This window comes from Paramacrobiotus metropolitanus, unplaced genomic scaffold, assembly GCF_019649055.1.
Source record: "Paramacrobiotus metropolitanus isolate TYO unplaced genomic scaffold, Prichtersi_v1.0 Parri_scaffold0000066, whole genome shotgun sequence".
Lineage (NCBI taxonomy): Eukaryota > Metazoa > Tardigrada > Eutardigrada > Parachela > Macrobiotidae > Paramacrobiotus > Paramacrobiotus metropolitanus.
In genome coordinates this window covers 687,898-702,110 of record NW_026570286.1, presented here as the reverse complement: position 1 = coordinate 702,110, position 14,213 = coordinate 687,898, and the positions used below count along the sequence as shown (strand labels likewise).

The 14,213-nt window shown below is 43.2% G+C and overlaps 6 protein-coding genes across 6 annotated transcripts; 3 read left to right on the top strand and 3 right to left on the bottom strand.

The window, feature by feature from the left end:
- The first annotated feature begins 186 nt into the window (after nucleotides 1–186).
- Nucleotides 187–2,504, top strand: LOC129594209 (motile sperm domain-containing protein 2-like). The gene is made up of 6 exons (XM_055490821.1): nucleotides 187–439; nucleotides 598–673; nucleotides 828–931; nucleotides 1,164–1,360; nucleotides 1,688–1,950; nucleotides 2,007–2,504. Exons 2-6 carry the CDS (start codon nucleotides 653–655, stop codon nucleotides 2,139–2,141), a joined length of 720 nt encoding a protein of 239 aa, XP_055346796.1. The 5' UTR covers nucleotides 187–439; nucleotides 598–652; the 3' UTR covers nucleotides 2,142–2,504.
- A 92-nt stretch (nucleotides 2,505–2,596) lies between these two features.
- On the bottom strand, nucleotides 2,597–4,589 carry LOC129594197 (MIT domain-containing protein 1-like). Its single transcript, XM_055490804.1, has 5 exons — nucleotides 4,204–4,589; nucleotides 3,803–4,044; nucleotides 3,591–3,677; nucleotides 3,414–3,532; nucleotides 2,597–3,121 (listed from the first exon to the last, which is right to left on the bottom strand). The coding sequence occupies exons 1-5, from the start codon at nucleotides 4,352–4,354 to the stop codon at nucleotides 2,911–2,913; spliced, it is 810 nt and encodes a 269-aa protein (XP_055346779.1). The 5' UTR covers nucleotides 4,355–4,589; the 3' UTR covers nucleotides 2,597–2,910.
- Nucleotides 4,590–4,738: 149 nt separating this feature from the next.
- LOC129594089 (histone acetyltransferase KAT6A-like) lies at nucleotides 4,739–8,264 on the top strand. The gene is made up of 10 exons (XM_055490649.1): nucleotides 4,739–5,114; nucleotides 5,180–5,246; nucleotides 5,889–6,304; nucleotides 6,433–6,589; nucleotides 6,682–6,800; nucleotides 6,880–6,973; nucleotides 7,034–7,120; nucleotides 7,255–7,315; nucleotides 7,449–7,653; nucleotides 7,718–8,264. The coding sequence occupies exons 1-10, from the start codon at nucleotides 4,932–4,934 to the stop codon at nucleotides 7,850–7,852; spliced, it is 1,524 nt and encodes a 507-aa protein (XP_055346624.1). The 5' UTR covers nucleotides 4,739–4,931; the 3' UTR covers nucleotides 7,853–8,264.
- LOC129594090 (translocator protein-like) lies at nucleotides 8,071–9,803 on the bottom strand. The gene is made up of 5 exons (XM_055490650.1): nucleotides 9,522–9,803; nucleotides 9,276–9,345; nucleotides 8,800–8,848; nucleotides 8,538–8,710; nucleotides 8,071–8,444 (listed from the first exon to the last, which is right to left on the bottom strand). Exons 1-5 carry the CDS (start codon nucleotides 9,572–9,574, stop codon nucleotides 8,268–8,270), a joined length of 522 nt encoding a protein of 173 aa, XP_055346625.1. The 5' UTR covers nucleotides 9,575–9,803; the 3' UTR covers nucleotides 8,071–8,267.
- A 372-nt stretch (nucleotides 9,804–10,175) lies between these two features.
- On the bottom strand, nucleotides 10,176–12,109 carry LOC129594130 (D-ribitol-5-phosphate cytidylyltransferase-like). The gene is made up of 4 exons (XM_055490708.1): nucleotides 11,813–12,109; nucleotides 11,458–11,731; nucleotides 10,847–11,104; nucleotides 10,176–10,637 (listed from the first exon to the last, which is right to left on the bottom strand). The coding sequence occupies exons 1-4, from the start codon at nucleotides 11,980–11,982 to the stop codon at nucleotides 10,485–10,487; spliced, it is 855 nt and encodes a 284-aa protein (XP_055346683.1). The 5' UTR covers nucleotides 11,983–12,109; the 3' UTR covers nucleotides 10,176–10,484.
- A 247-nt stretch (nucleotides 12,110–12,356) lies between these two features.
- On the top strand, nucleotides 12,357–13,904 carry LOC129594133 (translocator protein-like). The gene is made up of 5 exons (XM_055490714.1): nucleotides 12,357–12,607; nucleotides 12,669–12,750; nucleotides 12,877–12,925; nucleotides 13,155–13,321; nucleotides 13,438–13,904. Exons 1-5 carry the CDS (start codon nucleotides 12,492–12,494, stop codon nucleotides 13,609–13,611), a joined length of 588 nt encoding a protein of 195 aa, XP_055346689.1. The 5' UTR covers nucleotides 12,357–12,491; the 3' UTR covers nucleotides 13,612–13,904.
- The last annotated feature ends 309 nt before the right edge of the window (nucleotides 13,905–14,213 follow it).

Sequence of the window (14,213 nt, the reverse complement as noted above, 5' to 3'; positions counted from 1 at the left end):
TAAATTTTTTTTTGTTTATTTTTTCCATTACATATTTTCTTTGCTCTATCTTATCAGTCTATCATTCTATGTGGGTGTCGGGCGCCCCTCGGGAGCGGCTGAGTAAATTCCGGCGGCCGCCCCAAGTGTACGGTCTGAAGAGCGGAAGCTTACAGTACTTTTTCAACTTCAAGAAACAGCGAAGAAGTTGAAAAACCGCTCCTTCAGTGCAGTTTGTCTTTTTTGTGGGCGCATTCCTTTTTAACTGCTTTCCTTAGCGGCTTAGCCTTACTGGATGACTAGATCTTTTGTAAACTGTAATTTTGTTTGTTTTCATGTTTTGAATCGCTGTGTGTAAGTATCTCTTTCGAAACCACTCCATCTCAGGCCGTTCCATATGGTTGCATTTTATCTTTGAATTTGAAAGCCATCAAAGGCGGTTCGAATAAGTGCACACATGGTAAGATTCAGTGCCATAACTTGCAACTGTACGAAGGTTTTTTAGCGCTTTGCTCACGGCAGTCAAAATCCAAATTATTATTTTGAACATCAGTGATTCTTCTCCTCTACGTCCAATGTGCCCGTATGCTGTAATCGTATAATCCCCTTGCTTTCCAGCTTTGTGATAGATTTCCGATGAATAAGGCTGCTCCTCTTGTCTGCTAGTAAAGCGATGAACAACGCCATGCCTACGGTAAGAAAACTGCAAAATCCAGGCTTTTGACGCTACTGAGATTGCTGTTGCTCATTTCTGCGCTTTAATACCTCATTGTAGTTCTTAACTATAACATGGGTTCGATCGACATTATTTTGCTTATGTTTTGTCTATCTAGATCTGTTTATCGTAGATCCAAGCAACTTTCAATTCCAAACCTACAACTTCACGTGCGCGCCTTCCGGAATCTGCTGAAGTGGATTCTCCTCCGTTCGTTGGCCGATTTTTGAGCATTCAGTAAGTAGCAACTAGCAAAGTGCAGTATAGGATGTACTTAACTCTTACCCATGGATTAAATTTCCTTTTTTTACTCTGGCTTCTAATGCGTTGCAGGTACTAGTAACACTTTTTTCAATGCAATCTGACAGATTTGAGATAGACAGATGCTGGATGGGTCAAAGGCATCCTGCATGCAGTATTGATTGTAGCATTGTTCCCATTAATGTTTAATAGTTCACGCTGTTCTTAGGCCAGGAGAAGAGCTCATCTTCGAAAATAAAGGCCAGGATCGCGACAGCACGGATTTTATCAACCTGACCAATGTGACCGATGGCATTGTGGCGTTTAAAGTGAAAACCACCGCTCCTGAGAAGTTCAAAGTGAAGCCCAGTTATGGATGCATTGAGCCTGGACAGTCGAAACCTGTTGAAATCGCTATTCCCCCAGGTAGCGCACTGTAACTGAAAAATGAACAAAAGCGACAAAGTTGCCTTATGCAGATTAATTTTATGTGTACTAAATTCATAGAGCAGTACGTCCGTTCATTTGGCAACGAAAATTTCGTATTTGTTTTTTCGTAATTAATTTTCTGTGGGTTTTTTCAATCGGATCCGTTTTATTTGAATTAACTGGAATGAAACAGATAGATCATGGATGTTTCATTAACCGGAAAAGCTTGTCCACAGAATGAAAAGCAATTCAAAATTGTTTTGCACCGAGTGAAAAAGCACATTTGGAGTGGTCACCTTGACATATTTTACAATAATTTTACAGCTTTTCTGAAGACTGCGCAGAAAGAAAAGTTTCTTGTGATGAGCACGCCCATTCCTTACGTCAAGGACTCCAATGATCTGCTGGATTATTGGCATGAAATGCAGCAGCGGGATGGCTCTCCGGAGGAACTCGACAGTCACCGCGTGCGCTGCTCCGTGGTCTCGAAGTCTGACCAGTCTGAAGGAGAGTACAGGATCTCTACCGACGCCACTTCCAGCATCCCACCCATTGTCTTGGAAAAGCTGGAAATCATTAATGCCAAAGTGAGTTTGCGAGAATTTGATTTTGTTGTAATTATTTTGAATGCTTCGATGTCCAGGTGGACCGTCTGATTGCTCTCCAACAGTTCGACAAGGAGGTGCCATTGTTGAAGAAGCAGTGGAATCTGATTGCTGCCGGGATATTCTTTGTGATTGTCTACGTTGGTGTATATTTCTTCCGCAGTTTTCTGTGAAGCCAGTGCATTTTTTGCCTACCTGAATTACCTCTCCTGGACCGATGCTGGTTGATACGAACCATCTTTTTTTGTTACAAGCAGTCAAGCACATGGTTGATGAAACCTTTTTCCCTTGAAAATTCAGACAATCCTTGTATTTCTTTCGGATTATGAGATCTGGACCTTTTTGTTTTGACTTTGGCATGCTAGTCGCTATGGTGTTGTTATTGATTGCGCCGATTCTGTACAATTTGCCCCCATTGGCATGACACAGTCACCTTGACACAGTCAAGCATTGTTATTTTTATTTTATCGACTGCCATCCGCATTTGATTACAGTAGTGTTCCGGTATGTAATAAAATTAAATCTAATGAAGCTGAATTCGGAGATCGTTCTTGCCGCTGATGTTTGTGAGATTTTGTAATTGGTGCACGCACCGGTACGTTTAGTACGCAGTACTGCATACGTCAGTAACTCAGTATACTTCTATCTGTATTTCATTAACTTCGTTATCAAAAAGTTATAAAAATAAAGTTGCAAGTAAATACAACGATCAGGGGTGCATAAAATAATCGATGGTTAGTAAAACTAAATGGTACGAAAGGATAAAAATTTACAAAACTTGTGAAAGCACAACCGTTACGGGTTCAGTAAATGGAAGGCATCAAATTACGTAAACCGAAACCGACGAGATCCACGTACCTTCGGCGAGGTCGTGTTTTAAAGGTAAGCAGATCAAAGCATCCACTTTCAACCAGCTACAAAATGCCTTAAAATTTTTTTCGCTCATCTCCGGGAGCTCATGTCACGACCCGAACCAGAAGTGGATGGACCTGAAGCGGATGGGAATGGCGCTCGCTTTGGCTTGTAGATCATGTCCACCGTCGTGGCCATGCAAGGCCGGAAATCCAGCTCAAAAAACTCAACGGTATTCGGTTCCGCTCTCTTGAAGTAGTCCAGACCTCGTCCGATCTTAATAATCCAACCGTTGTCGAACCTTCGATAAGACAAAACAAATTTGAAAATTCAGACATAACGATTTATACATACCAATGAGAACTGCAAAGAAACGCGATTTCACTACAATTACCAAGAACGCATAAACTTGTATACGAAGTAGTACTTAAGTATCGACAGTACAGCAGTGTCAGTTTTAAATTCACAAGAAACGCGAATAATGGCAAAAGCAAGGTACAGCTAGCCGGAACAATGCCGCTGACCATGGCGCAATTTCATTAGGCTTCGGGATTACTGCATATCAGAAAAATCAGAACGGAGCCAAAGCATACCTTATTTCGCGATCATGCAGCGTATCGCAGTATTCAATGAGCAAAAAGATGCCGCGTTGTAACAGGTTCAAACGGATCTCATCCAGCCGGGTGACTTGAATATGCTTTTTTGCCGGATCCTTCAAACCAAAAAAGAAAACTACAGAGACAGATAAGCCAGACTTGTCAGTGCCTTACCCCATCGCAGCTCGTCTTTAATCGGATATGCTTCACATTGGGAGACTTTTTGATTATCAGGGCACAGAATTTCAGGAACAGCTGTATCTGTAAAATAAAATAAACCAGGCATGCGGCTCTAATACTTTAATGCAGGTCTAAAAAGGCATCGAACGATCTTGCCATAGTGTGACGGTGTTTAATTTTTACTACGGACTCACTACATATCATACCTGATGATTGTGGCGAATATAGGCATCGTCGATCTCCACTTCGGTCAGCTCCCCGTCCAAATACGGTCCAAACACCCTCTCCAGCCCGAATCCCGTGCCGTTCTCTTGAATAACCAACTGCTCGTGGTAGCCATGGGACTTTTTCTTCTCCTGCTCTACCGTTCGTTTCAGTGCTTCAGCGTGCTCCAGATACTGACGGATTTTTTCCTTCAGCGCCGCTTTGATTTTCTCATTGGTCGTAGCTACAGATACGACAGCGCTTCAGTGAAAGCTTTCTGCATTTTGTGTAACTTCTGAGTTCCCACTTTGTCGTCAAACCATAAAACGATATAATTAGACTCTTAAGAGTGCCTAATGATCCCTAATCATATGTAGAAGTACAGTTAAAAATTTGTACCTACCCCGACAGTTATCAATTAGTAACTTAATTCCTTCGCTGTATAAATCCACGGCAAAAAGATAACGCTTGCTCTGTTCAGCCTCCACAGCCGTCCTCAAAACAGCTAAGGCTCTTGGATCAATTGCCGTCGCGGAAGATGGTGCATTATCCATAATTGTAGCACGGCTGAAAGATCCCGATCCCAGAATGAAAGCATCTACACTCTATACTACAGACCCCGATTCCAAGTGCCTCTCGGCTGCTCCGTATTTGCCGAACTCTTTGGACGATGCTGGCCTAAAGAGAGTCTGAATCTGAGCAAAAATAAATATAACACAGCTGACTGGTAAAATTCATAATCAAGTAAAAGTTATCGAAACAGTGCGTACCAGCTATAAACTTATTGAATTTTTGATTTATTTTTCAAAATATGAAACGGACCGGAAGTAGAACAGGCTCCACCCTCTTCGCGTGATACGGTGCAATACAAGTGCTGTGTGTCAGTGTCTGTACGAGTATGCAAGTAACCGCTGGCGCTGCCGCACTGCCTTTACTCTACGTGACTTATGTCAGCATGCCTCTGATCTTTCCGAAACCTGCATATCAAAATTAATCGCATCCTTTCGCATGATATCCATATATTTTCCTGCCGAAATACTCTCGTCGTGAGTAACTTAAAAAACAACCCAGCGATAATTTTTGGCCGTCTACCGCAAGCGAACCGCGCACAGGCGCCAGAAAACCGGCGGGATGGCAGACCAGCCTTCTAAATGGCGGCAGGAGATTCTCGGCGCCATTGAGCATCTCCGTCAGCGTAAAACGCGACCGGATGGACCGCGAATTGCTCAACTAGTTGCTAAAAGCCTTCGTGTCAACCAGGCGGATGTGATGCAGGATCTGGAGCGTTTAGTCGACGAAGACGCAGTGGTTAAGGTAAACCGCCGGAGCCGCGGCTCGTACAAGTATGGCTTTCATACGTCGTGTCTTCCATCTTCCAGGTGGACTTTAAGGGATCCATCTCCTACCGGGACATGGCGAAGTGGGCGCATGCACCTTCTTCTGCGGGTAAGCACCGCTACGAGCACGATTCCGAGCCGCGGCACCCCGGTGATGCCGCGCGGTTCGGGAGTTTCACGGCTGGAAGGCGTACACGTACCCCTGATATTAGGTGGAGGGGTGGATCGTACAGTGATACACCTCACATTAGTAGCACTGGTTTTGACGTCGGGAATAAAAACTGTTTAATTTAGCCGTTATTACGGTAAATTCGGGACACCGCTATATAGTTCCTCGTGACCTTGCCGTGCCCCTTTTTCATTTTAAAATTGTAGCCGCTTACTTAAGCGATTAAATTTTAAATTGCATAATGTCTGGGCGCCAGACCAGGGGCGGCGGCTGTGCAGTGTGCAATACACAACACGTACACCTAAAAATGTTTCGTTGTACGAGTACAGTATTTTTAATTTTACATACTTATTTGCATACTACTCTATATTTTACATACTCCTTAACATTCGCTTTTGCATATGCCTTGTTTTGAAGAACGATTTTCAGGAATTGCAGACAGAATCATTGAAAAATTAACGACTTGTCAAAAGCTGCGTGGAGTGGGTTCAGGCAACGGCAGCTAGATTTATTACGTGCTCTTTGATTTTTGGCATTTTGCATGCACGCATATCTGGCATACTGGGAAATTGCCTTCTTCAGACACATCGCCGTTGGCCGTCCAGTACGGTATTCTGCACAATTCCGTAAGCACCAGCGATCGTATTATGGAAGCTGTGCAGACATTATCGGGAGCAACCAGCGATTCATCATCCCCTAATAAATCTCCACCCAGCACCAGCGCCAATTCCGTTTACTTAGAGCAGCTGGAGGCACACATCACTTCCCTGTATCCAGAGACCAAATTACGCGGTGAACAACTGGAGAAGTGTACGCTGCGTGAGGTGGACTGTGGGCGCCTAGTTCAGCTGGCGAATAATTCCTTCGTATTGTCCGATCGGGTCGACAACAGCATGAAAATCAAGCGACAAGGCTGCATGCCGTTGCTGAAGAATAAGGAAGAAGGCATCTCCATGAAGGCCAACGCAGAAGATGCACCTTGCGAAGTGCCAGCAAAAGTAAGTGCATTCACCAACATACTGTACTGCATGCTGGGTTTTGAGATTGACGAACTCCTCCTGGATTATGAATTTATTATGGAATTGCCGGAAATATTACGAGAGATGTATGGTTGCGGTGATTGCAGAGGAAGATGAACGGGACACGGTCGGGCCTTTTAGATATGGCGCTGCGAAAGAAACAGCGGACAAGGTTCTGTGGAGAATGTTATGAGGATGCTGGCATGGACGCTGCACAGTCCGGAGTACTACTCGAATGCACAGCAGCAGGCTGCAACTATGCTAGTAAGTAGCAGCAAGGTTTTGTTTATTTTTTATCCTATTTCCAGGCGAATTTCGCGCACGGTTCGTCACACTGAGTCGTTAACGTTTGATAGCACATCCAAAATGTGGAGCATACTCGCAGGAGGTTGTGGATCTTCAGAAAGGTCGATTCACCTGTTTAAAGTGCAAAACATGCAAGGCATGTGGCACGGGAAAGCTGGGGCAAAATGGGGTAAATGTTGTTCGGTATCACTAGGCTGTGTCGGTGTTATAAACATTTTTCGCGTAACCATGGTACAAGTACGTTGCAGCTGTGTATGCTGTGTGTGGGCTGCGATAACGCGTATCACATGAACTGCCATAATCCACCCGTTGATCCGGCCTCGGCGTTCGAGGTGATGGATGGTAAGAAGTTCGCGACATTTGTGGTTGGTTAATTTCGGTAGCATGTGTTTCTGTTTGCAGCGTGGACATGCGGGGAATGCCTTTTACGGCGTGCAGCGGAAGCTGCCAGCACGGATGCTATGAAAAACGACCTGTTGACTATGACAGGTACATCCAGTATACCCGAAAGTCATCAGAATGCGATCGTTTGGTTAACGCGATCAATGGGCAATTGGGCACGATATATTGTCACGTGTTGTCAACTTGTGTGGGCTTAAATTTAATTATTTAAATGTTTCTAGCTGAAGTGAAATCAGAATCCCCCGTCCCAAACGGACTCACACGGACAGAACTTGATTTTCCGTACGTTGTTTCCAGTATCGGTAGCGTGGTTATCGCCTTCCACTTGCAGATCGCGTGTATTTTTTTGCAAACGAATTAAGAAGCTTTTTTTTTACAGTATTGCAAGAGTTGCTTACTCAGTTGTTGTTGCTAGGTTTAAATCAGATGCCAAAATTTTCGGCGAGAAGATGGAGAGCGAGAACGTTATTCGTCGTGCCGTCGAAGCCTTCCAGCGCAGTTTACCCCCCAAAAAGACACCGCAACTGATAAAAGAGATCGAATCATGGACGGTGGAGGATGTGGCAAAGAAATTTGCCGATCAGGGATCGCATATTTACGCGGATGTTATCCGAAAACAGGTTGGTTACAGAAAGTTATCTTACGATTAACTGTGAAAAATTTATTGTTGTCATTTTGGTTTAGTGCATCGATGGTGCAGCATTAATTCTCCTGACCCGCGATGACGTCGTCCTGCGATTCGGCCTGCCATTTGTCCAGGCGTTGAAGATGTACCGGGATATTTGCGTGATGTGCCCGTTTGGTCCTTTTTCCGACTGATTGCAGCGGACGACATGTCTCTCCATGTCACTCTTCCTCTGGGTGTTGGACTTTTCTCAAGTTTCTTTGTGATCGGCCGGTGCGCGGCGGGAACCACCGACCGTTCGATGATTCCTTAAAAGGCTATGTTGTTAACTTGTTACTTCAGGGTTATTCTCGCATGTTGGCGCACTGTAACACGAACAGTGAATTGATTGATATTTTACGGATTTTTCTTGTATCACGGTGTTTGCGGCCGGACGTTGGAATGGATGTTGTTACTTGCCGTATTTTGGCTTGCAATATTTGCCTGTTTTTCATGAGTTTATTTTTTTATCGCTAAAACTGAGGGAATTTTCACGGCGGACGGAAAATAGTAAACTGTATAAAATAATTAGAACATGGAAAAATTGCAATAAAAGAAACGTGTGGACTTTCATTTTAGTTTCTGGATGTTGGAGTTGTCCTTCCACAAATTGTAATTCAGTGCAGTAGCGAGGGTGACCCACGCGAGATACGGTAACAGGAGGGTGCCGGCTGTTGTGTCCACTTTGAAAAAGGTGACGACGCATGCCGCAATGTTAATCCACAGTACGCCAATATCCAGCAGTGCCTGTCGCCCAAAACATCGTTAAACTTAACACTTACCATCAACAGAAGCGCAAGATTCGTGTACTACCGAGTAGTAATTTTTTAGTGAACATACCAAACCGGGTTTCCGAGCACGGAAAAAAAGTGGTGACCAAGCCCAGTTGAGAATCAGTTGGCTACCGTACAGCATCAAGGGAAGACATGCAGAGCTGTTCTCGGTGAAGCCGTTGCCTTTCTTATACACAATCAGGGAAGCGGCTCCCATTAAAACGTAGAGAGTTGTCCACACTAGAAAGTGCGTAATTTTGTGCCCGAAAATAATTACAACCATTTGGAAGCCGCAATTTTTGCGACAAGAGTGAAATAAAATTGCTTACTGGGTCCGAACAACCATTTTGGTGGACTCCACGACGGCTTTCTCAGGCGCTAACAAAACACACCATATTGATAACACAGAAATTTATAAAAGGATCGCATTCTTCTTATACCAACTTTGGGTGTCACTCTGAGAACCAAGTACTACGAAGTATGGCTGCACATGTGTTACGTTTATCGAGATTACAAACAGTAAATAACCTATAAAATTAAATATGACAGCTACACGTATTCGACTCCACTACAAAAAAGTAAGCTTAATTTGCAATTACTTGTAACAGCTGCACAGAATACGAATATCTGTATATTATAGATATAGGAATGTGTAATTTCTAATGTTCCATCTGTATAGAAGTATACGTATCTGTACTTGCTGATTGTGATGTTGTTTGCATAAAATTTGCATGAATGGAAACGAAATTCTTACGCGACAATACTTATTATAGCTGACCATCGTATGTAAATTGAAAATACTTGCCTCGTAGATTTTAACATCTTCCTTTGTAATTATCGCTCCTATTATGCCACCGATGTTTGGTAACACAATTCTGAAAAATTAAAAAAAGCGTAATTGTCTATCAGCATCTTGCATTGGAGGCAGCTGTCATCACGATACTCATATGTTGTAAAGATATAATGTAAAGTAAGTTAACGCAAAACCTGTTGTGCGCAGCAAGAAAACACGTAGCGAAATGCGAAGCCGGTAGAATTATTATGTACTTACGCCGGTAGGAGTTCCGTCAGGAGACGACTTTGAAACAAAAGTTCACATCCCATGATTAACAAAACATGCACTCACGTAATTACAATCCACGATGCTATACTTGGAGTCGGAAATACAACGCTTCAGCAGACTATTTTATGAAACTACGCAAGCGATACTGCGGAAATAAGAGCGTATTCGAAGAAATTTTTCTGTTGTCTGCCCCAATGTATTGCTTGCTTATATATTTATTAAATACTGTGTATAGCCACTAGGGCATGTTGGCCAAATTGGAGTTGTGATAGAATTGTGTAAATAAAGCTTTTCTATCGTCAAATTTTTATTGGTACACGAGTTAGTATACAACTTGCCGAGACTGGATAACCGGTAATGAACTGACCTTTGCGCCGTTACTACTATAAGCAGCACGAGTACACAATATAAAGTGTGTCGTATGTCTTCGGAAACTGCCCAAATGATGTAGAGCGCACAGAACACAAGGAACATCCCATTTCAGTTTAACGACAGCCACATACACTTCATAGATATACCTGGTGCGAAGTTCGCCAAGAGAACAGATTACTAAACAAATACTACAGTAATCGATTCATTCTTGGGACAATGGCGTCAGATGACCACCAGTAATGGCTCAAAGATACACTGCGATCACGAATTCCGGAGGTGCACGGCCACAAACAGATAAATACGTACACAACTGTTTATTCCAGATGAAACTCATAAACGATAAGAACACGTAATTCTGCTCGGTCATATTGATTTCGAAAAACAGCGCCAAACATCAAAAACGCACAAAGAGAAACAACGAGTAACGAGTACTACGAACCCAAATCCACTTGAAAGAACAACAAAGAACGTAACATAGATTTGTAAAAGAAAAAATAAAAAGACAAAAAACATGATAACAATTAACAATACAAAAGAATACTGCAGAAAATGGATGATCTTTTAGCTGTTTTCTTTGGATTACGGGTAATCTGTCTCCGCATTACAGCGATTGCACACTGTAGCCTGGCGAGCGTCCACCACAAAGCTATCCGACGAACTACTCGATTTCAGAACCGGCGGTGTTTGCTTCAACATGGCATCCACTGCTAAGAGATCCCGTTCATATGTAACCTGCATTGAGAAGCGCATGTCCACACACAAACTTTCGCCATCAACGAAATGACCAACTCCATCATAAACTCAGCACAATGTTCTGATGTTGTTATTAAGTTAACTCTTTAACATGCTCTATGAGCAATATGTTTTCTAAACCTGGCCATCTTCTACTCAACAACGACAGCATAAAAAATTTTAACAGACTGCAGTAATTTCTTACTTACTTTGTAATACTGATTGGGATTGATGGGAAGCATTTTCACATGGCAGCCGGCGTAAGTCTTGACCAGCGCCAAGCATTCCGTTCCAGTTTCCAGTTCTTCCTCCGTTGCGCTGGTGTAGGCCAGTAGGAGGTTGGCGAAAAGGAATCCCTGTGGCATTTCGCTGGCGAAAAATTGAGAGCGCGGAAGGACGTCAGCTAAGAAGCCTTTGTTGTCAATACTGACAACCGTGGATACCAATGGAGCATACACACCAGCTGCCTACAAAAGAGATGCTGACAATTCAACTTGAAATTCAACGACAAGGTGCATAAGCATCAAGCATTAACTGGCTCTTATCATGACACGCAAATTCACAAAATCCAAATGAATTAGCTTCCACCATATTACGTCGCAAAAATTACGGCTGTCGTTAATTAATCAATCAGTCTACGATATAAATTACGGCTATAGTTAAAATCAAAGAGTATACAGATACAGTATAAATTAGTACATACACACGTACATATAGCGAATACACGTACCAATCTTTGCTGCAAGCATATTCTCTATATATGCACCAAAGGAACGCTAGCTGGAAAAATTATTCTGTATGCATTATCCAGTTATCTTACCCCGTGAGATTTAGCAGCCATCGCCACGCTCTTGCAGACGCTCTCCTCCACAAACGGCCTGACCACATCGTGCACAATCACCACTTCTGGTCGCGGAACCATCTTGGCCACAAGATTCACTCCGCTGCGGATGGTGCGATGCCGTGTACTGCAGCCAGCTACCACGACCGTCTTGGTGACGGATTCCACACTGGCCGCGCTGCCAATCGTGGTCTGCACAAACTCCAGCTGGTTGTCAGCCACCAGCAGGACCACTTTGCTGATCCAAGAAATTCTGCACATCCACATCAACCCAGTCAGAGCCATCAATGCAATGTGTATGCAGGCAAAACTGTATGGCTCTCAAAATCTCTACCTGCTAAAGGCGTTCACAGTGTGAATGAAGAGCGGAAGACTGTTCGGACCGACAATGACAAACTGTTTCGGGCTGGAAGAGTTTTCGCTCTCCGTGCTGGCGGAGAAGCGTTCTCCGGTCCCAGCAGCGGGTAAAATAACGACCACATCGCGCACCGGTGGCTCAAACATACTGAAAACCGAAGCTGCAAATGTTAGTTCGAAACAAGAATGTTAAAAAATCACAAGCAATCAATTTCAAGCGCCTCAAGATATAGGCAAGAAAGTAGAAATGCTTTTTGAACGCAAAAAAATTAAAAATAAGTAATTTCAAACACGAAGAAATGCAAAAAAAGGACAACACAAAATCCTGCAGAATGTTGGCCAACCCATTGGCTTAACACGACCAATCATCTCGCCAGTAAACGTAATCGTCAAAAACGTTGTACCGGAAACCGGCTGCAAGTGCTGTTTCATGGGCCTACGCTATGGTTACACTTGTTTTGACTTTCCCGTGTGGAAAATCCTTGGTTCCATTCGGACGAACGATCCGATATAAAGTTCAAATTCGAACTGATTTATCGATTTAGTTATTTAGTATTTTGGTTTTTCGATTTTGTTTACTTGTAGGAAAAAGGTGCACCTGAATTCCTTCTGTTTAGAGTACTTATTTTCTTTTACTGCAATCTGATACTGCCAAAATGAAGGGCGTAGTAGCAACTCGCGAGATCGATCCATCCTACAGGTTGCCTGTGCGCGGCCTCTTTCCTCTTCCGCCGATAACGGCATCTGTTTTCGGACAGGAACTTCTTCCCGCGTAAGGGCTTTCTGGATTGCGTCATAGCTCTGGCTGTATTAACTGATTCGATCCATTACAGTATGGTCATTCCCAACATCGGAGGATGGGTAGGAGGCCTGTTAACGCGCACCGAAGTGGAAGGAGCGTTCAGTTGGTATGAGGTACGCAAGCACTGCTTAATGCTTATGCCTTATCTCCCTTCGAGACCTGTCAAATCATCACTGATCTCAAAATTTGTGGTGCGATAGCTTTTACAGCATTATATTTACGATGCTGTTTTTTTTTAGCGTTTGAAGAAGCCGTCTTGGAGACCCCCGAACTGGGCTTTCGGTCCAGGTGCGTGTTCTCTCTGTGCAGCGTGACTACTTGAAAATTATTCGTATTTAAAATTTGAATAATTACAAAATTTGAAAAAATCAAAGTACTTAAAAGTCAGATAAAATTTAAATAATTTAGTTAATATTAAATTACTAGTTCGATATGAATAATTATTTTTTATTTTATTTCTAATTGTTCAGTTAATATTACTTATTTAAATTGTTTGTAAGTTAGCTGAATATTACAGTGTGGACGACATTGTACTGCGGCATGGGAGCGGCGTCCTGGATGGTGTGGCGTCAGGGTGGTGGGCTGAATGGTGTGGCTAAAGTCCCCTTACTGCTGTATGGCTCATCGCTGGCGCTGAACTGGGCTTGGTCGCCCGTCTTCTTCAAACTCCACCAAACAGGCTGGGTGAGTTACACATCACCGTTATCTTCGGCGTTGTTGAAGAAACCGCGTTCGAATCCTCCGCTCAGTATTTTCCACCATCGTCGCTTGATAGCAATCTAACGGATGATTCACTGTAGGGTTTGGGCATAATCTCGGCGTTGTGGCTGAACGTGGCGGCCTGCATCGGCGCCTTCTATCCCATCAACAAAGTGGCTTCCTACCTGATGGTCCCCTATCTGGCCTGGCTTAGTTTGGCCACCGCTCTGAACTTCTGCATCTGGCGCGACAACCCAAAGGCTGACAAGATGTAAAGTTGTCAGCACGCACGTTCAACAGTTACGCACTCCACGGAAATCGATGCATTTGTGTGTCAGTGTAGTTCTTACCGCAGCGCTGATGTTTTTTAGTTATCTTCTCGAATTTTCGGTTTCTTAGCCTGAAATATCACGTTATGGCATCCGTTAGGTGAATTGTGTTTTCATCGACGTACTTTTCTCTGTTATTCACTTTGCTCGACATTGCCAAAAGTGTTAGAATTCATTATACGTCGGTTTCCTAATTTTTTTTCATTTGGGTTTCGTTATCAACAAAGCACGGGTGTTCGTTTCGCTAGAGGTCTGAACAGGTACAACCTGGTAAATCTCACCGCTCACAACAGTAATTAACAAGCAAGGCTTGCACTCAATGATAATAAATATTCCATAATTTCATGAAAATCACTTAAAAAATAAATGTTGGTTTAAATTAAACAAGGTATACGCAATTATATAAAAATTAATTATGACTATAAGGAATAATCCAGCTCCTTGGTGTTAATATCCGCGACCCTTGTACGTTCTCTGAGAGTCCAACCGCGATTTGATGGTTAGCAACTGCTTCTTTCCTTCGCATTCTGGGAAGTTTGTCATATCGT